At 33.5% G+C, this 23335-nt stretch overlaps 1 protein-coding gene across 1 annotated transcript in view; it reads right to left on the bottom strand.

Moving 5' to 3' along the window:
- LOC6045961 (organic cation transporter protein) overlaps positions 1-21538 on the bottom strand; it is a 23103-nt gene extending 1565 nt beyond the window's left edge. Inside the window, exons 1-3 of the mRNA XM_038255837.1 lie at positions 21240-21538; positions 12933-13674; positions 1-224 (exon numbers count right to left, since the gene is read on the bottom strand). The exon at positions 1-224 is cut by the window's left edge and continues 1565 nt beyond it. Coding sequence (XP_038111765.1) covers positions 1-224; positions 12933-12975 — 267 coding nt within the window. The 5' untranslated portion in view covers positions 12976-13674; positions 21240-21538. The remainder of the gene's footprint in view (positions 225-12932; positions 13675-21239) is intronic.
- Between the last annotated feature and the right edge of the window lie 1797 nt (positions 21539-23335).

Here is a 23335-nt window from a genome sequence, read left to right on the forward strand (position 1 = left end):
ACCGGCCGCGTTCAACGGGATGTAATCCCCCAGCAAATCAACATCCATCATGGAACTGCTAGCGTTCAACAGGGAAGTCCCGTTCAGCGAATCCACCCCCTCGATGAAGCATCGATGTTCCGGAACGGCCGCCACGGTCACCAACGAAAGCATGTGCAGGCCGGCAGTTATGGCCGCCAGCAGGTGCAGCACGAACTGGAAGCCCTGGTAACGACCAAAGTCGCCTGAAAAGGAAGAAGAAGAAAAGTTTTCAATCAATTAGGGTGATCGTGTGAAGTGGATTGTTATTGATATGGGGTGGAGGACAATATTTGCGGGTTTCATTGAGATCGTCTCGGTGACGTGAATCGATCGAACGGCGGGTGGTGTTTCTGGGGGCCTGTTTCGGTCGGTAACAAGATCGGAGCTAGACGACACCCACGTCACGACGCGCGTTCGGTGGGTAGTTTTTATTAACAGTTTTGACCCACGTTGTGGAACGCTCAGAGAGAAGCGATCGCAAGTAGTCCAAGAAAAGGACTTTTGTTTTTGTAAATTAAAATTGATTACTTATCTAGATCAAACATTGAAAAATGACTAAATCCAAAAGCTCTGCCCCCAAATGTTGAAAGCAGTCGTTCGCTCAAATTGAAGCTAATTGAAGAGCATCGACACAATTTCAACCAACCAATCAACTGACTTTTATTTAAAAAAAATGGACTTTCAACATTCAAAAAAGCGATTAAATTGAGGCATTGAGGAATACTTGGTCCCTTTTCTATTTCACAGATCACTTATTAAACATAGAAATTGTTTCAATTTTCATAAATAAAGATTTTTGACAAAAAATTGAGCTATTAACTTTTTTCAAATAATTTACATAATTTAAAAATACGGTCATTTTTTAGTAAAACCCAAATATGAGCGCCGAAACTTGTAAGAGGCTCTGCCTTCGAATGTAAGAACACTGTTTTGGTAAATTTTTGGTTGTTGCGAAAATCCACGAAAACTGTCATTTTTTTGACCATCCTAACACGGCCTGCTATATTGGCAAAACAAAAAAAGAGTAAATACCGTTATTATGAAAAAAAAAGGCAATGCGAGATTTTGGAGGTGAGATAATGATGGATCTTGCTTCATATGACTGTCAAGTATCTCTAGGTCATGTTTCAGATGGTTTGCTGATGTAGGTTTTGAGATACAATCATTTTAAATTGTTATTTCCAGTATTTCCTTAGAAAACCTATATAATCGGAGTGAAAAAGTTGAAAAAAGCACATCACCAAACCATCTGAATCATGACCTAGAGATACTTGACAGTCATATGAAGCAAGATCCATCATTATCTTGAAATGCATATTCTTTGAAATGCTGAAAGTGTATTGATTTTAAAGATTTTCTTGCAAAAAGTCGGAAATATTTTTTAAATGGCTGTATCTCGAGAACTACATCAGCAAACCATCTGAAACTTGACCCAGAGATACTTGACAGTCATATGAAGCAAAATTCATCATTATCTCGGAATGCATATTTCTTGAAATGCTGAAATTGTTTGGACTGTTTTGATTTTCTTATTAAAAATCGGATGTAACATCTTAAAAGGGTTATATCTCGAAAACTACATCAGCGAATGTTTTAATTTTTTGCTCAGAGATGCGTTATGGTGTAAGGAATCGATAGATACCAAAATCTCAGATTGCATTTTTTTTCATAATAACGGTATTTTGAGCACCGTGTAATCATTTGGGCCATAGGTCACTCCTATTTTGAGCCAAATCGACGCACTTTTTTTGTTTTACTTTCATTGTTAGACTTTTTTTTACGATAAATTTACATTCTGTTTACATTAAATCAATCCACATTAATATTGAGAATTGCCATTTTTTTACTCTGTTCTTTATCATCTTAGTATCACCAATATTTCCGACCCGCTCACAAAATATTTAATGTTAAGTTTAGCGTCTAAATTAAAAAAAAACGAGCATGCGAACAAATGTCCATATTAAAACAAAATTCAAATAAGAATCATTTCTTTGTGTTCATGCTTTAGCAATCAAATATTGCTGATGCAACGTTTTATTTGGCTTTTATTTTTGTTCTTTTTTTGTATACATTTTATTGTTTCAACTCCATCTCTAACATATTTTTTGTTTGAATTTCGTTTTATCGTATAGCGATAAATGAGCACCTTTTGTAACCTTAATTTAATTAAAAAAAAAACATCATTCATTTCTTTTCAAAATGAATAAAATAAAACAACATTTTTGATTTCACTGAAAACACAAAAATTATTGGTGGTTACAAATGTGCTAGATTGAATTTGGAAAAGTATTAAAGTAAATCTTTTTATGAATTAGGTTGTAGCAAATATTTTTCTTAGTCAATATCGTCCCCCTTTCGACATCAGCTTGAAAAATCAGGGGATAAAAAAAGATTTTAAAAAACCTCATGATTTAACGTAAAGACTCCCATCATTGCCATGATTTTTCATTCAAAGATATAAATTTTGAGTTGCTATCAATATTTTGACAAAATTCCTTCTACAAGTTGTTCAGAATAGTGTCCTACACATGCTGATTATTTTTAGTAACGATTATCCCATTCCTTACAAAGTTATGGAAATCGTTATTAATCAATGATTGCCAACTAGGTCGTCAATGATTGTACCACAAAATTATATAAATTTTGAAACACATTTGATTTAGACCAACAATTCTTTCAGTGGCTTCAAGAAGGCAACAACCGGCACATGCTGATTTCTATTGGTGAAGAAATCCGTTGAATTGAATTTAATACAGAATATTTTATATTGATGATCAATTTTCATCGAAAATGATCAACGGCTTCACCTTAAATTAAAGAAGGTACAAGTCTTATTAACTGAAAACGGTCAAAATGCATTTCCCTGCATTGATAATCAAATTTAGCATGATAACATTTAGCAAATAACATCGAAATTTTAATGAAAATACATGTCATATTAAGACCGTTGCAAATATTTTTGAAGTTATCTAAGTATTGACGAAAATTTTATTTTTCGCGAAAAAAAAAGTTTTTGCGGTGCTTTGGAATTTCATAAAAAAAAATCAAAATATGTTTAATCCAGCCCAAACATGCTAAATATGATTATCAATGCAGTAAGATGCATTTTAGATTGTTTTCAGTTGATTTAACATCTATTTTCATTGAAATTTTAAAGTTTTTTGCAAAAAATATGTTTTTGCCCCCTGATTTTTCGGACAAATTTTGGAGGGGGGGGGGGGAGGCGACATAAACTTTAAAAAATATTTGCAACGGCCTAAAATAGAAGTCGAATCAACTGAAAACATTAGATTTTACCAGATTTGAGAATACACGTAGAATCCAGAGCTGTCTCATTGTTCCCATCTTTTTTCAGCCCATAGGTAACACTAAGACATTTTGATTTTTCTTCATTAAACTTTTCAAAATCGATGGCAATCTTACAAAACATGAAATGGTAGTGATTTTTGGCACGTTTATTGAGTTTTAACTTTATTTTACAAAAGATATAAAGTTTTGTACTATATATAAAATGTTTTTTATATAATTTATAGTAGTTTATGCAACAAGTTGCAAAAAGAGGATTTTTTCAGCACGAGTCGTACATTTATCCAACGAGGTTCACCGAGTTGGATAAATACGACGAGTGCTGAAAAAATCAAGTTTTGCAACGAGTTCCATACAACATTTTTTGCAATTTCGAAAAACACCCATAGTGATATTTTAAGTCGAATTTTCATGTATTTTGTCAATAAATCGTTCAAATCAAAAAAATGTTGAAAAGTGTTACTTTTCGAAACAAGTGCTGAAAAGTTCAACTTTTCAGCACCCATTTCAGTGCTGAAAAGTAGAACTTTTCAGCATTTATTTTGAAAAGTTTTGCTATTCGATTCTGTTATTTTTGGTTAAGAAAAGTAGGCTATTTCGTCGTTCAAGAATGACAGGAAAAGTAAGTAGTTTCACGACGGAAAAAATACTTTTTGCAATTCCGTCGTGAAACTACTTACTTTTCCTGTCATTCTTGAACGACGAAATAGCCTACTTTTCTGTACCAAAAATAACAAAATCGAATAGCAACACTTTTCAAAATAAATGCTGAAAAGTTCTACTTTTCAGCACTGAAATGGGTGCTGAAAAGTTGAACTTTTCAGCACTTGTTTCGAAAAGTAACACTTTTCAATATTTTTTGATTTAAACGATTTATTGACAAAATACATGAAAATTTGACTTAAAATTTCACTCAATGGGTGTTTTTCGGATTTGCAAAAAATGTTGTATGGAACTCGTTGCAAAACTGGATTTTATCAGCACTCTTCGTATTTATCCAACTCGGTGAACCTCGTTGGATAAATGTACGACTCGTGCTGAAAAAATCCACTTTTTGCAACTTGTTGCATAAACTACTATTTTAGTATTTAGTCACCTGTCACCTGCAATGATACAACACAAACACATGAAGTTTAGCTAGAATCGTATTGATTTTCGTAGATTGTCTCATTGTTTCCCATCTGTCTCATTGTTCCTGCCAATAGCGTCTACAATGAGACAGTTGAATAACTATGGTAGTAGAGGTCGAATCGATCTCATGTTTTGGTTAATGTTGAAACGATTTATTAGAACGAAAATGCAACAAAACGCTTATTATAAAATGCACATGAAAAAGTTACAAAAATAATTGAAAGATGAAAACCAGAAGTTTCTCTACTCAGCCCTAATTTGTACTGCAATAATTATGCAGCAATTCCCCACGAAAACAGCACGGAAAAAAAACAAAAGTGCTCGGATAGGGCTCAAAAATTTTCTGGGGGTTCCCTGGCCGAAATAATTGGACCCGTATTTTTTTGTTTGGCCATTAGGGTGATCTACGCCGTGTTAGGGTGGTCTGAAAAATGGCCATTTTCGTCGATTTTCGCAAAAACCACTTTCTTAGAAAAATCATAACTCCTCGCCATTTCAACCGATTTCAATTGACTTATACGCAAATGAAAGGTGATAAGTTGGCCTTTCAAAGAAAAATAGTAACAAGTTTCAAAAATCTAGCCTAACATATGAAAAGGGCGTATGATACTTTGAGATGCCGTTTTGACGGTGTCTGGACCAAAGAGCCTATGTCTGGAAATATTTTTATCAGATTCCCCAGAAATTTTTACATAACATACTAAAAAATGGGAGGAGTTCATTAACAGGATTCCGAGATATGATTTTTTGAAAATAAAATCCGTGTTTTTCGACGCGCCGCGCGCAAAAACCGGAAAATGACGAAATCGGCAAAAAACCAAAAAAACGGCAACTTTTGGTACCCAGACATGTAAAGGCCATCGCTGAAATTTTAAAGTTATCGCAGTTTTAGTGAAAAAAGTTGTTTTTTTTGCCGATTTCGTTAATTTCCGGTTTTTGCGCGCGGCGTGTCGAAAAACACGGATTTTATTTTCAAAAAATCATATCTCGGAATCCCGTTGATGAACTCCTCCCATTTTTTAGTATGTTATATAAAAATGTCCGGGAAATCCGATAAAAATATTTCCAGACATAGGCTCTTTGGTCCAGACACCGTCAAAACGGCATTTTAATGTTTGATACGCCCTTTTGATATGTTAGGCAAGATTTTTGAAACTTTTTATTATTTTTCTTTGAAAGACCAACTTATCACCTTTCTTTTGCGTCTAAGACAGCTAAAATCGGATGAAATGACGCGGAGATATGATTTTTTAAAAAAAGTGGTTTTTGTGAAAATCGACGAAAATGGCCATTTTTTAGACCACCCTAACACGGCGTAGGTCACCCTAATGGCCAAACAAAAAAATACGGGTCTAATTATTTCGACCAGGGAACCCCCAGAAAATTTTTGAGCCCGATCCGAGCACTTTTGTTTATTTCCATGCTGTTTTCGTGTGGAATTGCTGTATGATTAATTAAAGGCTTTTCTGAAAGAGCACACGATTTTGAACCAAACTGCATCAATAACTCAAAAGGGATTAAAATGCATATGGGACATTTATGCGATCAGGGGCAGTTTAGAGATGGACATGATTTGGGTCACCCTTCCCTTTGATCAAGCATCAATTCCCAATCAAGGACAAACTTTAAAAAAGTTCAAATTGCTCATCATAAAACGTACCGACCCGGTCAAGCGAAGAAAAAAGGCACCACGCAAATTGATCTAAATTGAAAGGCATCACCAAAATTCCTTCAACTTCTCAATTAAGCTAAATTGACAGTGAAGCATTCTTCCGACACAAAAAAAAAACAGATAGATAGACAGGCTTTACATTATGTTAGGCGCCACTTAATCATCATTTTGATATTTCAGCTAAAAATGATGCGTTATTTAAAAAAAAAAATAACAGTATAACGACATTTATTCAAATTTGGATCTCCATAACAGGGCGAAACTCAATTAACTACGGGATTTCCCTTACCGATCTAAGTCTGGAATATTGATAGGTACAAATTGCCGTACACGATGCCCGAGAAGGATCGTCATGTCGTCGATTTCACCGCAGTAATTGAATCAAATTGAACTCACATGCAATGTGACGCGATTCCGTTAACGTCAAATTTAATAAAAAAAAAGGTTGTTGACGTTCAGTCTGAGACTTTCGTTGCGCGAAAAATATGTGTTTACCAAACAATTCAATTGTGTTAATCGAAATAATTTGCAAAACGACCGTTCTGTTTGCTTTGGTAATTGTCGATCGACCTTATATTGAGACGGGCTGACTAAGTGAAAGAATCGACATCGAAGATGCATCTTTGCAAGTTGTTTACTTTCGTTGGACGCGCTCACTACTAGGACTGAAAATATTTACCAACCTTAGTTTATCAACCATGATGATCATTTCAATTATGACGTTCCGTGAAGGTTACTAAAAATAAGCAGTTGCACTTCCGGTAGCAGCGTTTAAATAATAGGGTTTTCCATTTTTTATTTTTTTGAAGCCCTACAAAAATATTTTTTTCATTTTTAATCAAAATTCTAAAGTGAAGAATATTTTGTTATAATTTAAATGATTCTTTTAAAAAGACTGAAGTTCTTTAATAATTCAAAAAGTAATATTAATGAAATTATAAGTATTTAAAAGGAACGAATAATTCAAAAAGATAAATTTTAAGAAATTTATAAATATAAAACGAATTTTTTTCCAGGTATCCAACTCAATCATTTAAAACCAACAACTAATTTGCGTAAGTGAGTAGCGCCAACCTGTTGCTGCTACTGCTCACATGGCCTTTCCTCCCGCGTTGACAGATCAAACTGGCTTGACAATTTATTTTTGAAATTAATGCGGCTCACTTGGAGAACGAGTTTTCCGTGACCACACAGCCATCAGCAGCGGGGATATTAAATCTTGGCATCAACTTACTCCGCTTTCAAGGTAGTTTGACCGATAATGGATCATGAATGAAAAAACTTATCAATTTTGTTAAATGATTTGAAAGATAAGAATGCCAACCAAAAACATCGGTAAGTGCTTACTGTCCAACATTGAAGTCACACCTTAAGACACTTGATTTATGGGACAAATATGTAAATTTTGAACAAATAAGCTTGTTCACGAGCTTGTTCTGTTAAAAGAGGGATATTTATCGATGCCACGATAAAAACTTAATAGACTCGATACAGAAAAGCACTCCTGCGATGAAATCAATCAATTTGATGAACTCTCATTCCTCCGAACTGCTTCAGTTTAGTAAACACACGCTACAAGTTTGTACTTAAGCCACTATAAACCATCGTATAAATTCCACCAACTATGATCAGTAGCTCGCACATGCTATTTACAGGGCGGATTAGTCAGTTGACTGCCGAGCACTCGACTTTAGAATTAAAGTCGAGGATGACCGGACCGTCATCATCCCGGCTAGCTGATGATGAGTCTTATCTTATCACGTCCCAAATGTGTGTGAACAAGCCGTGTGTGGCTTTGCAACAGCTTCGTGTAAAGTGAGATTGTACAAGGTACTTAATTTTTTCTTTTGATTTTGAATGAGGAGACACTGCCAAGTTCAGAGTCGTTAAACGATTGAGTAATCTCTCCTTTTTGGCATTCTACATTGTCTCACCACGTGGATGGGCTTTGGGGATGGAATTTGATTGATAAGGAGCAGTGATTGGTGAAAAATGCTTTTGCTAGTGAAGTAATAAAATGTTGATGTGTTTTAATGAGTCAGTCAAGGTCACATCTTTGGAAGTCATGTTTTGGCGACATGTATAAATAAAATTGTATTTTTTTCAATATTTAGTTTTCATCAAGTAATCAAATCTACATAATTTGGTAAACTAGATTGACAGTACCAATCTTAAATTGTCATTAACTAATTGCAAACTGAATTTCTCTTTTTTTATACTTTTTACATGACAAGTGATCATAGAAGCCTCCTTAAATGCCTTTACTAAATAATTTAAGCTAATTATTTTTTGCTGAAAAATAACATAAATTTCACGGCAATTTAACAGCAAACAAGCATAAGTCTAAGAAACAAAATTTTCATGAATTCAAGTCTAAGTCGAGAGGATGAGGAGCAAAAAATAAAAAATAAAGTTTTAAAAATGAAATCACAGGCCACGGTGTCAACATTTAAATGAAAAAGGGTGTTAAATGCATTATCAATGCAGAAAAAGGCATTTTAGATTGTTCTCAGTTGATTAGACTTCTGTTCACATAAAAATTTGATGTTTTTTGAAATAAAATGTTGCCCCTTATTTTTCGGACCAATTTTGTACTTAAACATAAATTTTAAAAAATATTTGCAACGGCCTTATGCTAATATCAAAAATTAAACGAAATATAAATGAATTTATGATAATATTTGTTTCTAAAACTTGGTATGTGGTCCCAAATCTTATTTTTTTGTCATTATAAGAGGCAGTATTTGTAAATATTGCTCGGTTTGTTCTAGAAGTCGTATCGAAGTGCTCCGATTTGGATGAAACTTTCAGCGTTTGTTTGTCTATACATGAGATGAACTCATGCCAAATATGAGACCTCTACGACTAAGGGAAGTGGGTTAAAACGGGCTTTGAAGTTTGAGGTCGAAAAAACATAAAAAAATCTTAAAATTGCTCGCATTTCCATAAAACTTCATCAATGCCAACTCTCTAAGATGCATTCGAAAGGTCTTTTGAAGCACTTCAAAATGTGCCATAGACATCCAGGATTGGTTTGACTTTTTCTCATAGCTTTTTCAAATTACTGTTGAAAATTGATTTTTTTAAAACCTTAATAACTTTTTGCAACAGCCTCAAACACCCATACTCCCATAGGTCAAAAGTTAGGGAATTACATGGAATATAAGCCTACGGAATGAAATTTTTGGCCAATCGCAGTTTTTCTCATAGTTTTTCAATTTTTCTATATCAAACATTTTACAAAGTCAGTTTTTGCCCTGTAGGCCTCCATAGTGACACTTTTTAGTCTCAATTTTATCATATTCGGAATCCTCGGAAAATTTCACGTAAGTTGGAAGTATTGGAGTTGTAAATTTGATAATGAAAATTTTAATGTACTTTTCGAATCTACATTGAATCTTCATCATATTTTCATTTAGAACAACATTTTTCATTTAAAAATTTTGTGTTTTTTTCTAAATTTGCAGGGTTATTTTTTATATTATTTTTTTAAATACAATCTCTTCGATTTTGGAAAGTTTAAAATTTAATTCCCCAAAACCTTTATTTTTTCATTTTGTTTATTTTTTTAATATTTTTAAAGAGACATAAAATGTCATCTTTGCATTGAATTCCAATCTTTATTATTTATGATTTTATTTTTTCTTATTAGGTTGGCACAAATTTTATTTCAAGTTTCTGCCCCCCGCTCTGATCAAAGTTCGCTGGGGGGGGGGGGGGGAGTGTCTTTATTTGTATACAAATAAGCTTTATTATGCAATGGATTCTGAATATTTTTCAATCAATTTTACATGTTTTTTCAATGAAAATGTAAATTTCAGTCAATAAAATTTTGCCTCATGATCTTTTTGATAAACTTTAAATAAAATTAGCTATGGCCCAAATTTATTTAAAAAAAATCCAGAAAATGGTAAAAGATTTTGTTTTATATAATTTTCAATGTTAAATCAAATTTGAAATAAAAAAAGAACTTTAGTGAAAGTTTGACCTAGTGTACCGTTTTTAAGTTAAAGTATTTTTTAGGAAATTTGCTTTAAAAATGTCGTTAGGTTTCAATTTAAAAAAAAAACATTATACACAGCAAATAAAGTAATAATCCAGCTGCGTGTAAAATGCCTGGGTGTGAAATAAATTTTGCATTATTTTATGAAATTCTGTGTAATATTACACCCTGAAATATGTAGCCTATCAGTATGGGAAACCTACTTGACCGAAATGTCAAGCTCACATATACGTTTATCCTTTCAATACTTCATCGGTCTGATGACCGAGTGGGCTAAGGTGCCAGTCCTTACTGTAGATGCTGGGTTTGAGTCCCGTCGGTTGCAACTTTTTTTTTTGTGTTTACAAAAATTGTACATGCAGCGTGTAATATTAAGTGTCTATTTTGACGAAGGTGATGTGCATGCTTTTACATGCGATTTTACCATCGGATTTTTTTTGCCGTGTACCCATGTTAGCTCATCTCAGTGAAAAAAAAACATTTTGGAATTAATGTCTATGTTTTGCATTTTTGAATTTCCTTCGATTTCTGAGACATGCCCATGCTAAGCTAAAAGAAAAAAAAATCTCGTTTACTGATATCTCGGGAACTAGTGGTCTAATTTTGAATTAAAAAAAAAAATGATTAGAAAATTTTGAATTTTTTGAAATGTCAAAACTAATTGTTTTTGGAAATTTAAAAAAAAATCTTTTTGATTATTAAATTTGATACATTTTTTATTGGGAAGTACAGAAATATAAAAAAAAACATTTTTCAACACAGAAAATCGGTCCCAAAATATAAGTAATCAAGAAACGAGGGTTAATAGTAGAGAGCCTAGAACTTATTAGAGAACGGACAACTCAAACCAAAAGTACCAATCGAAGCACGAGAACTGTCAAACGGAGGTACCAATCGAGCATAAGACAAAGGATTTTTTTTTCATCTCTACTTAATAGGGCAACACTGAGAAAATCTCCACTCAAAGTAAAAAGTATCCTTTTTTCAAGTTCACCCGTCGTCAAAGGTATCGAAAATGTACTGAATTTGACATACCCTTTTAAAATGGTGACGCCGGGTGAACTTTAAAAAAGGATAGAAAGTATCCTTTTTGAGGATTGAAAGTACCCTTTTGAGGGAAACTTCTGACTTTAAGTGTAATTTGTCCTATTTTTGTATCTTTGCCTGTCCATTACTCAGCAACCAAAGGCCGTTGCAACAATGTGCAGAAAAGCGAAATATAGGACATTTCCTCAGCTTAGCAATGTTTTTAAAAAATGGGCAAAATATGCACATTTTTTTAAAAAAGGTATGACTGCAACTTTTGTCGAAGATTTTTTGACCATTGTTGAATTTTCTTAAAAGGTTGCATTTTATGTTCCCTAAATCAGTGTGTTTTTGGAAATCAGTTTTTAGTGTCAAAGCAGAAAATCAGCAAAAAAATCCGACCAAAATTTGAATGCACATAGATTTTTAATTTTTCACATACCATTTATGTATGGACAGCTGCCAAATTTTTAAGGACATACCAACACTATAAAATTAATCTTTTGGCAAACAGAAGGCACCCAAAAAGTTTCGTCTAAATAAAAAAATGCAAATTAAATTAGATGGCTGAAGTCAGAGAATTGCTCTAAAAAGGAAACATTTGAAAAAGTTATTTTTTTAAATCTTAAATTTATTCATCCTTTCAGAAATTGAAATAAAAATGCATTCGAAATTGTGTTGATCAGTTTGTAAATTTTCAAATGATTTTCTGACCAAACCACTTTTCTTCCCAAGATCCTTAAAAAACTAAAGCTCTCTTAATCAACTTTTTTTCTGATCTGAGCTTTAAAAATCAAATTTAAAATTGCTTTTTTTGTGATTGAGTGACCAATTTTTAATTCAGATATTTTTGATTTTTTTCTTATTTAAATGAATTTATGAACTTCAATATTGATAGAAAATCACTTCTGAGTTTAAAATAAATTTAAATCAGCACAAACTACAAAACGACCGAGTCACGTAGCCCAGTGGTAACGCTTCCGCCTCGTAAGCGGTAGATCGGGGTTCAAATCCCGGCTCGGACCAACACAACTGGTGATCTTTTCCCTTCTGGAATCGATTGCTTAGTAAAGGGAAGGTAGTGTATCGTCACAAACTGGACCTTATCACGACACCTTAGGGAGGCGACCTATGGAATGTTAACATTAATCTTAAAATGTTAACATTAAGTTGAGAATGAAACTGCCACTGAATCCGCTTTGTAAATGCCGGCCCCGTTACTCTTCAAGGGTGTTCCCCTCAGGAACAAGGAAAGATTTACTTTTTTTAACTACAAAACTATTTTCTATTGCATCGAGTTATGATGTAACAGCATTATCAATCACGTGACCCGGCTGACACCACCATAATATATTTGCTGAAGCAAGTAGCTTAACCCAGTATCAATTGAACAAAACTACCCTGTTAACACCATTCATCATCGTCACCGTCACCACATTTCACCTTCCATCAGCCTTAAACTCCTAAAACCCCCTCTCTTCATATTAGCATTCACCTGACGCTTGCCAACCTCGTTCCCCACAAATGCATTTTCTAAGTGTTCCGATCCTCACAGACCTTGCCAACTCTGCTTCCACACTCTTTACTAATGATCGCGGGCACGCGCGCCACTCGCAATAACTTGCGCTCAACTTCCAAATAGTCACGCTTAGTCAACCACCCAGAAACTATTCCACGACATCACCAGCCGGCGGCCGATCGGCACGATTTTAATTTCAAATTATTTGCTTGCTTTTGAGCTGGCCCTTAATTTGAGGTCACCCCTTAACTTACCCAGCATTCCCATCAGCTCCTCCAGCGTGTGATCGACGGCCATTTTTGACCGATTATTCTACGCCAGCACTCAGAGTTCAATCGACGAAAGGACCCTGACAAGCGCACCAGGCAGATCTCCGTCAACGGCCAAGTTCACCGTTTCCTTTCACTGAACACCGCGGAGTTCACTTCAGAGATTTGCTTCAAGAACCACGTCCTACCTCGTCGGTGCTCCAGCACGATCTAAACCACGATCTAAGACGATCACCTCTTGAACACTCCGGTTCTTCCCCGGACCTGATCACCTCGAGTCAAGTCCTTCTTTGGGGTAGAGTACAGAATTTGACTTGAACCGCTGCCCCGGAACCGCGGTCTGAGCGTGCTTTCTGCGGTCTGCTCGCGCCAACAGTCTACGCGCAACTCCTGAGCGTGAGCCGCTCAACGCGGTCGTTCTCTTCAAACGCTGAGCAACGCCGAGAAGCGCCGCGCTGAAACGCCACCACTGAAGTGTTTTTTCGCGTGGTGCGAAATGGACCGATGGGGCGAAATTAGGGGCAGCTACCCCGTGCAAGAGTTTTCCCTTTTGTTGACGATCTCGCTCTCTCTCTCTGACTCTCTCTCGTTCAATCTGCGTTGAGTTGTAGGACTGTTGATTGATCTTCTACTTTGTTGGCTGCGAATGTTTTTCTCTTCCTCGACGACGGAATGGTTTTGTGCACTTTTTTTTGTTTCGTTGGTCAGTGCACTCTTTTTTGGTTATCTGTGAAAAAAATAAAATAAAACAAACATAAAAACAACAATCAGGCTCAGCGTTGAACACGGGCAGAGAGAGAAAGAGTTGGCGTAACGGCGTAAAATCGGTGGTTTTAAAAATGCGAAATAAATCCAAATATTGCAACGTTGGGTGGTTCTTTTGGATTGAAGAAGCCGGTGTGGCTATCGCGTAACTCAAAGTAATAATTGAGGCGAGATGTACGATTTACTTTCACTTTAGTACAGGTACATGGTCAATTAGGTGCACTTTGGAGTACAGTTTAGAAAAACATTGTTGTTTGTCAGTGGATTTAATAGATGAAGAGGTCCTATTTAATACAACATATTTTATGCTTAAAAACTTTATTTTTTAACATTCCAACTCATGCAATCAGCAGTTCTGTTCGATTTGTCTATGAGGCAATGTACTACGTAAGTGAACAAACTATGATTCAGAAAATGTTGATTAATAGAATTATTTCAATATTCTCAAAGTGTCATGATTTGCTCACTAAAAATTGGTTTAAATCGAAAAACGGAAAGTATTTTTGGATTCTTTGAACAATTTTTCACAAGGTGAAGATAAAATTTGTTTATAAATAATAGATTTCATGTGTTATTAAGTACTATTCAAGAAATTTTTAAATTTATAGCCGTTTTCAATAGCACATATTTTATATAAAACAAGTTAAACCCGACAAACTTCGTCTTGTCTTTTTTGTTTGTTGACGTTTTTAGATTGTTTCATATAAAATGTAAAATATTTAGTTTTTTGCTTTGTGTTGAGTATAAATTGCAATGTAAATTATCATTTTTTTATAAATATTACTAATTATTTTTTTAATTGTTGGAAAAAATCTAACTTGGAATCAATTTTATTGGAATTTTATGAATTTAGTTAAAAATTATTTAAGCTTAGTAAACTAAATAATAAAATAGATTATTTTTATTAAACACTGTTCCTGTAACCCAGGGCGGCGAAGTCCTTGTAGATAAAAGGAAGACACTAGTGGTTGGTACTAGCAATGGTGGCCGACAACTATAAAGTCAACTTCGTTTTTTTTTTTCCTGCAACCTTAGTAATGATACATTTGACGTAAAAAATAGAATTTGCACACATTAGATCCGATTCTACAAAAAAAAAAAAAACAAAAACAAAGCAATTGCTATCAAAGTCACACCACAGTTCAAAGTAGCAGTATTGAAATTAGAAAAAAAAAATGGATAAACATTTTTTTCAATAATTGTGCATGTACCTTGTGTGTCCTGCTCCAAATGCACATGTTTTGAAAATATTAATGTTGAGACAAACCTTGTTAGAAAATATAACAAAAGTAAATTGAAATCCGATACGGTATGATAACCCAAGGTGCGTTTGACAGGTTAATAATTTTTTTCGTAAACTTATAAATGCGATTCAAAAATGAATGGTATCATACTGATTTTGGTAGAAAAGTTCTCAAAGTCAAAAACTTTCTGAAAAGTTTTGAAAGTTAGTGTGCACAGGAAAGTTACTTTAAAAATTAACATTAGTTCAAAGAACAAAATTATTATACCCTGACACAAAATATTTGTTGCAATTTTTGTATGAGTTCAATTTTGTCCAGCTTTACATCTGAAAGACCTAAAAGTTTTTTTTTATCAAAATAATGTGCTAAAGTCTCCCCAAACGAAAACCATTCTTAATTCACCAAAAGTAGAATTATAATGTTTGATTATTTCAAATAATTTTAGGCAAAGCTCCTTTATAACAGTTTTTGCAGCATTTGACATTTATAAAAACAAAAAAATCAAACGCTTAAAAATACTTTAGAAAATCAATTTTATCAACATGTATTGTATTTTAAAGTTGAATAAAAAACTTATTTTCTGCCTTAAATAGTCAAATCATTTTGAATTTTTACTCATGTTATACAATGCAAGTTATGTATTGTTATTTTACTGAATTTAGCAGAGATTTAACTCAAACTATTTTGTGATTTCTTTTATTGAATTTCACATTTTGTTATCCACGGCATGTCACAATTAAAGGTCATTTCACTGTATATTAACATGTGAAAGTCAGCATTTCGATAGAGATACTTAATGATCGTAATAAACGAAGTTGACTTCATAGCTGTCGGCCTCCATTGCTAGTACCAACCACTAGTGTCTTCCTTTTTATCTACAAGGACTTCACCGCCCTGGGCTCCTAAGTGTTTGAGTACGGCACGGAGCGACGGCGCCGGATACCCATATTTACACAGAGAATTTTAATGATCAATATCTTTAAAAAATTAGATCTTAATTATCCATGCAATATTTTTATAATTTATTTTAATCAATGCTTCCAAAATGTTCTACTTGTTGTTTGGATTAATTTAAAAATCAATTTTTTTAACACTGAGGAGTAATTTTTCAAGTGTTTTTTTTCCGAATTTCACGGCATTTCACGGTGTTGACCAGATTTCACGGCCAAGGGCAAATTTCACGGATTACGCGGCTTCCGTGAAATCGCGAAAATCACTAGCCCTAGTGATCAATATTAAAAAATATGGGTCATTCCAGGTCAACTGAGTACACTTTTGTAATCGACGATTTGGACCAAACTTGAAGAAAACGTTCATCTATCAATAGTTAACAGAAATCCCAAGTTTGGTGCTGATTGGACCATCCCTCTATTTTTGGCACCACCCTCTTTTTTGACGATTTTCTAAAAAACTTTTTTTTTTCTTTTGATCATAACTTTGCAACTATTTGAGCAAAAGACTTTCTACAGGTTGCATTTTATAGAAAATTGTTCAAAGAAAATCATTTTTTTTTAGTAAAACCGCTGTATCTCGCCAATAGTTCATTTTAGTTTGAGGCTTACATTGATTATTATGTAAAATTGTCCGGGTAACACGATGGTGATAAAATAAAACAAATAAAAATATAAGGAACTGGTCAAAACTGAATTTTAATACTTAATACGTTAAAATATAATACTAGTGGGCATTTAAGGGTTAAAATTTTATTTTTTTCGAATTCCTTGGACAGTTTTCTATAAAATGCAATCTGTAGAAAGTCTTTTGCTCAAATAGTTGCAAAGTTATGATTAAAAGAAAAAAAAGTTTTTTAGAAAATCGTCAAAAAAGAGGTCGGTGCCAAAAATAGAGGGATGGTCCAATCAGCACCAAACTTGGGATTTCTGTTAACTATCGATAGATGAACGTTCCCTCCAAGTTTGGTCCAAATCGGTGAAAGTCGAGTCCAAAAGTGTACTCAGTTGACCTGGAATGACCCAAATGGTGTTTCAAAAATTTCAGAAAATTTTCTTTCATTTATTTAAATTTCATTTCATTTCTTTAAATTTCAACAGTCACGATTAAGGTACTTTTCCCATCATTTTCGAATATCGCAAATGATGTGTCTCGAACACCGGTACTGTGATTACAATATCAAATTAACTTCTTTCATTGCTTAAACGATATCCCAAAACAGGTCCATCTCCCCTCATATATAACAATCTCCGCGGATCGCGGAAAGACAACCTGAACAAAGCCAATTCCATGATGGATTTTTCGACTCTTTCTCTTTTTCGCTCGTTTTCCATCGAATGTTATGCTATCTTGCGCCGCGATCTACTTTTTTTCTTGCTCGTGATGCATCTGAATGCAACTGTTTTTTGTGTTTGTGTGTTTTCTTTTCGGAATTTCGATTACGACCAATGCGTTGTAACGATTGTTTAACAACAACGGCTCGCTGATTCGCTATATCGGTCTCTGGGTTGATTACTTTTCCTGTTGTTTTTGTTTTCTGGTTCATTTTTTCAGTCGCCTTTTTTGCAACAAAGATTGACCGAAGAAAGGCAGCACTTCTGATCTTGTGTTGAGAATAATTGGTAATAAAAGAGATTGTTTTTAAAAATAAACGATTTTTCCTCGCAAAACGAACAACAGGAACCAGGTGGTTCGCAGTACACGCTGAAAAAGAACCACTAGAACCAGGGGAAGGGTGTACGTGATCTTGGTCGGGTCTTTCCCATTTGGTTAGCTGGTTCATCATCGAAGAGGACAACGGCCATTTGGCCCACATTATCCATGAGTTCTTTACTACCATAAAGTTTTCGTATTTCAAATTATATCGTGGTTATGGTAAACCAACTTCTATTTTTAGTTAGGAGTGAATTACGACGGTAATTTCACAGTGACGGCCTGATGGCTTTGTTGGTAATTTTCTCCGGTTAGATTGTCATCTATTTATGAGACACACCGAGTGCAGGTAATAAGTGGCAGCTGTATTAGGTGCGAAAACAATTTCCCTTTGAATCATGCCGCCCATTAGCGAACGGTGGATTCATTGTCATTGTGGCAGTAGTGGAAGCACTATGATTAGCTGTGAAATGAGTGTGCTCCACAATGTGATCCAACTTTTGTTTGCTACAGAACTTAGATATTTAGAAGGATTTTCTATGTGTTTTTATACTTCTGGAAATAAAAGATAACCTAAATTTTTCAAAATTCTCAGAGCATCAATTTGAAAATTAACATTTTTCAAGAAATTGCTAATTTGAAGTAGGTGGCTTTGGTTCAAATTTTAGACCTTCTTAAAACTTTGAACTAAGCTTTGTTAATAAGTTTCTGATAGTTCTACAATAAATTAATTATATGAATACTTAATAGGTATTGTTTAATTTATCTCAGCAGTTCTTTTTAAAATCGAACTGCATCAACTTGTTAGGTTTGATTTGGTAAAACATATAATAAATAAATATTTGTTTATGATCATGGTTTCATAATTTTAGTTTTTTTATTTAACTCTTTCCGATTAATTATTTTAAAAAATCAATGATTTCGTCTAAGAAACAGTGAAGTTTTATCTTCTTCTACCTGTGGTACAGCCACGTACAGAAATATATAGAAACCAAGGTTGTTAATCGATAAAATTATCGTCAATAATATTATCGTCTAACGTTAACAATAATCAATTGTTATTGTTATCGTTATTTCGACAATGCTATCGGCGATAACTTTAAATAACGAAGCGAAATTCACTTTATAAGATTTTAATTACTATGGTATTCACAAAATACCATATTTTTTCGATAGATATCTGAGTAAACGGGGTGACCTTGATAGCCGGGGTGACTTTGATAGGTTCGCGATTTTTCCGCAAATTGAAGAGTACAATTAAAATACTTACGGAACTTATTTAGAATCATACTGACTGTGGTACAAAAGTGTTCAAAGTACCTCAAAAAGAACGTTTCATAAAATTTTGAAAAGTTTAAAAAGTTAGTTAACTATAGTTATAAGAAAATGTTGATGATAGTCATTATTTTAAACTTCTCAAATTGTCATGATTTTCTCAATGAACATGATTTTCAATTGGAAAACGGAATGCATTTTCGGATTCCTTGGACAATTTTCAACTAGGAGAAGGTTAAATAAGTTTGTAAATAATAAATAATATGTGTTTTTGAAACACAATTGAAAAAAATCTCCAAATTTATAAGCAATTTCAGTTGAACAAATTTCATGTAAAATGTGAAAATTTGTGATTCGTTCTTCAAATTCAGTATAAAATGCAATATAAATCGATAATTTTGTAAACAAAACTAGTTTCAAAAAATTTCAGGCAAAATTCCGATTTTTTAACAATTTTACCTAAAATATATATGCATTTTGTTAAAAAGCTTATAAACTTAGTTAACTAAATATAAACATTGATTTTTTTCTTTAAAACTATATCAGCTACTTAAGTGATGGTACATTTAACATACAAATAAAGTTTGAACACCTTAAATATGATTTTAACAAGAAAAACTCCCAAGTAACATTTTTTTCCAAGAGTTCTACAAGAGCTCTTCAAGATAGCTACAGCATAGCAGTTTGGACCGCGGTAGGATAAAACTCTCTTCAAGTACTCCTCTAAACTCCTGAAGAAGTTTTGAAGAGAATTTTATCCTACCGCGGTCCAAACTGCTATGCTGTAGCTATCTTGAAGAGTTCTTGTAGAACTCCTGGGAAAAAATGTTACTTGGGCTATGACTATCAAAGTCACCCCGGAATTTAAACTAAGAATTTTTAACGTATTTTTTTCAAACACTATTGAATAAACGTGTTTGCCAAAACAGTGCATGGACTTTGTGTGGCCTACCCTAGTACATGTTTTAAAAATAATAATCTTTAGAAAAACCTTACCTGTTGCAAAAAATTCCAAAAACAAATTGAAATCCTATCAAAGTCACCCCGGTATACGGTATAAATGAATTCCAAATTTCGCTTCGTTTTGAACCCATATTGCGATTCATGAAAATTTAAATAATTTCGAAAAAAATCGATATTTTATGAAAATTCGAGTTATTTTCAGGAAAAAATCTAATATTGTAAAAATGCTAATTATAAAAATTTGAGTACCTTTGGAAAAATACTTTATTTTGTGAAAACTTTAGTATTCAAAAAAACTCAAATAATGTTACAAAATTACAAAATTTCTCTTCGTTTGATATTGAAAATTTAGTATTGTTGAAAAAAAAATGCGTTTATTGTGAACAATTTTGAGTAATTTTACATCAAAACTTACTACATTTTCTAAAAACATAGTCTTAGTGGAAGCATTGAGAATTTAATATGATATGGTTGAATTAAGTTGATTTTAGAAAGGTTTTAAAAATGAGTTATTGTCCATTTTCGTTTTAGAAGGTTTTTTTCCGAAAACAGCAGAAAATTTCACGAATGTTTCTTTTTTTTTTAATTGAAAACCAAAATCATATGTATATCTTAAAATAAAATATCAAGCATTCACCCACAAAGTTATATCTAAATCGAAGATTCTTTATATGAAGTTTATATGAACTACATACTTTTAAGTTTATTTATTTTTCTTCAAACCATTTACAATGTAAAATAACCAGAGTTTGTTTTTTTTTGAAGAGGTACTTTTTACAAAAATTTCATTTTTTTTTATTTTTGGATGTTTTTAGAACCGCCATGAGTCAGTGGTATTCAAACACCCAAAAAGGAAAATTTAAAATTATGTTTATAGGACCTTTTTAAAGAAAAACTGCAGATATCAGCAGATGAAAACGGGTAATCTAACATTAAATGCACTATTTAGTTTGCTTCCGAAAGACCTTGTCACGTAACACGCACCATTAGTAACAACTTCCACTTCATTCTATTTCTGAACCATCTTCTGCTTCCATCAAAGTCCAACCGACATGCTGCTCTGTAGCCAAGCAGTGTGGAAAACCCCTCTCGTCGAAACTGATGACGCAAGTAGGCTGCGATATTGCCATATGCCACGGGAGTTGCTGCTGCTACTACGATTGTTGTGCTAAGAATTGGCCAATCAGTCATCAGCACACTTTGGTTAAAACACTCCAAACACTAACGCAACATTGCGTGCCAACTGATAACAAGCTGTGTTTCTTTGTAGTTGTGAGAGTTGCGAAGCGCGTGTTTACCATATGGCATTGGTATCGGTTTGACCTCGTACCATGCTCGTTTCTTATCAATCGGCTTTTCATTATCTGTTCAAATTTGCTCCACCAATACCACTTGGATGATCTACCTCGAATAAGCTAGAACACAGCTTGTTAGCTCTCACCTTCACAACACCATTTATTGTTCTGCCATAAATCCGGAAACAACGGCCAGAACCTGATCCCGTATTTTGGACTTGTCACGGTTATCCCCGTTGAACTTGAAGAAGGAGTTCCGAGTCGCCCAAAGCACATTCACTTCCCCAAACTGCACCGGTTGGACCCTAATTTTCGGGGTCGGTCAGTAACCGACCTCCAGCGATGTCAGCGAAAACAACAACAAAAAAAACGTAAACACACTACGCTTAATGGACTGCCGAACACTTCACTGCCGCTCAAATCGAACCGCACCAACGAAGTGAGAAAGAAGTTGGACGAAATTGAGTTGCTGACAGCGCCGTACCTAGGGGTTGGCGCGGTTGGCGACCGCCAAGGGCGCCAGCCCTTGGGGGGTGCCGAAATCGATGATTGTACAAAATTTTCATGTCAGCTATAACATCCTCATTAGATATTTGAAACAGAAAGGGCGCTGAATTATGAAATAGAATTACAAATAACTAGATAATTTGGTTTAAAATATAAAAAATATTTAGAGGCGTCAATTTTATGAATATTTCTACTGAAGTGTTTTTGAAAATTCATACTTAGCGCTAAATTTATTTTTTCATCAAAGAAGGGGCGCTTAGGTGGCAGAAAGTTAAAGGAGTTCTAGAAGAGCTTCTCAAAATAAATACACGTTAATGTTTGGACCGTTTTATAATGAAGTTTGAGTCATACCTTCCAGACTATAAAAATGTCCAACTATATGTTATTTTCACGTTAATTTGGCTGTGAATCACAATCAGCCAAATTGTGAACAAATTATGGTCATATTTTGATCTTCTTTGAAATAGGAATTATTTTAACATTGAAACATATACCTTTCTTTTGAATTTTTTACATTCTCGAGTGAAAAAAAATGGCCTACGACAAATTTTCAGCTGGATTTTCCCTTTTATAATCAACTTCGTGCATTGAAATTTGCACACTCTTTTTCAAAATACTAGAGTTTTGAAATTGGAAAACTGCTGTAAATTTTCACCGATAAGACCAACATTATTTGTTCAAGAAAAAAAAATGTTTTTAGAGCACATCACTTTTTCAGTTTTAGCTTAACCGTTGTTGTTTACTTTTTAAATCGTCTAAAAAGCTTTGGTAATGCAAAAGAAATAAAAAAAAATTCAGTTAAAAACAAAAAAAATATATATTTTATCAAGATTTTAAAACATTTGTACAGTTTTGCGCAAAAAATATTTTACGAATCAAAAATAAATCCTGATAAAAATAAAAATTAATGCAAAACAAAATTAAAAAAAATTAAATTATGAAATATATTCTCAAATATCTTATGGGCAATTGACTCAAAATGAATAATAATTTCGTGTTTTCATTAGTGAAACACATCATTTATAATACCTCCAAATGTTGAAACCGCGGCCTGTAATTTAAATTCTTTAACTTTTTTTATTTTGGTCAAAGTCGAGGGACATAAACTTCAAAAAAAATTTGCAAAGGCCTAAACTGATTTTGACGAAATTTTGTCCTGCCGTTGCGTGTTGAAAAATTATACTTCGATGCCGGTTTTTCTTTTTTAAACTAAGCTTGCTGGGATTCCTATCTAGATAGAACAAGAGAGCACACGGGCATCGAATTATTATTTGTTCAATTTTGAAGAAGGATTTTTTTTCTTTTTTCGTTGTAATTAACGATATAAAATCCAAAGCCAAATCGGTAAATTAAATTAATACTAGATCAGATCAAATTATGCAGGCTTATAAATATAAAATTAGCTAACAAGTTATAGCAAAATTTATCATGATTAAGCATTTGATTCTGTGCATTTATCTGAAAATTAAATTAGAAAAAAACAAAAACCTGCTGGCATCATCGATTTTATGAAATCTGAGAAAATATTCAGCCAACTTAACTCTTATAATAAATTTTCATTTTATTATTTGAAAAATAAAACATAAAATAACTGTGTTTCTGAATTTAACCATATTAGAGTTTCCAATTGCAATTATAAAATTAAAACTCATATTGAAGCAATCATTGAAAATTAACAACAATTTATCAAAATGCTTGTAAATTTGGGAGGGGCGCCAAGTTGATGCTTCGCCAA

This window comes from Culex quinquefasciatus, chromosome 2, assembly GCF_015732765.1.
Source record: "Culex quinquefasciatus strain JHB chromosome 2, VPISU_Cqui_1.0_pri_paternal, whole genome shotgun sequence".
NCBI lineage: Eukaryota > Metazoa > Arthropoda > Insecta > Diptera > Culicidae > Culex > Culex quinquefasciatus.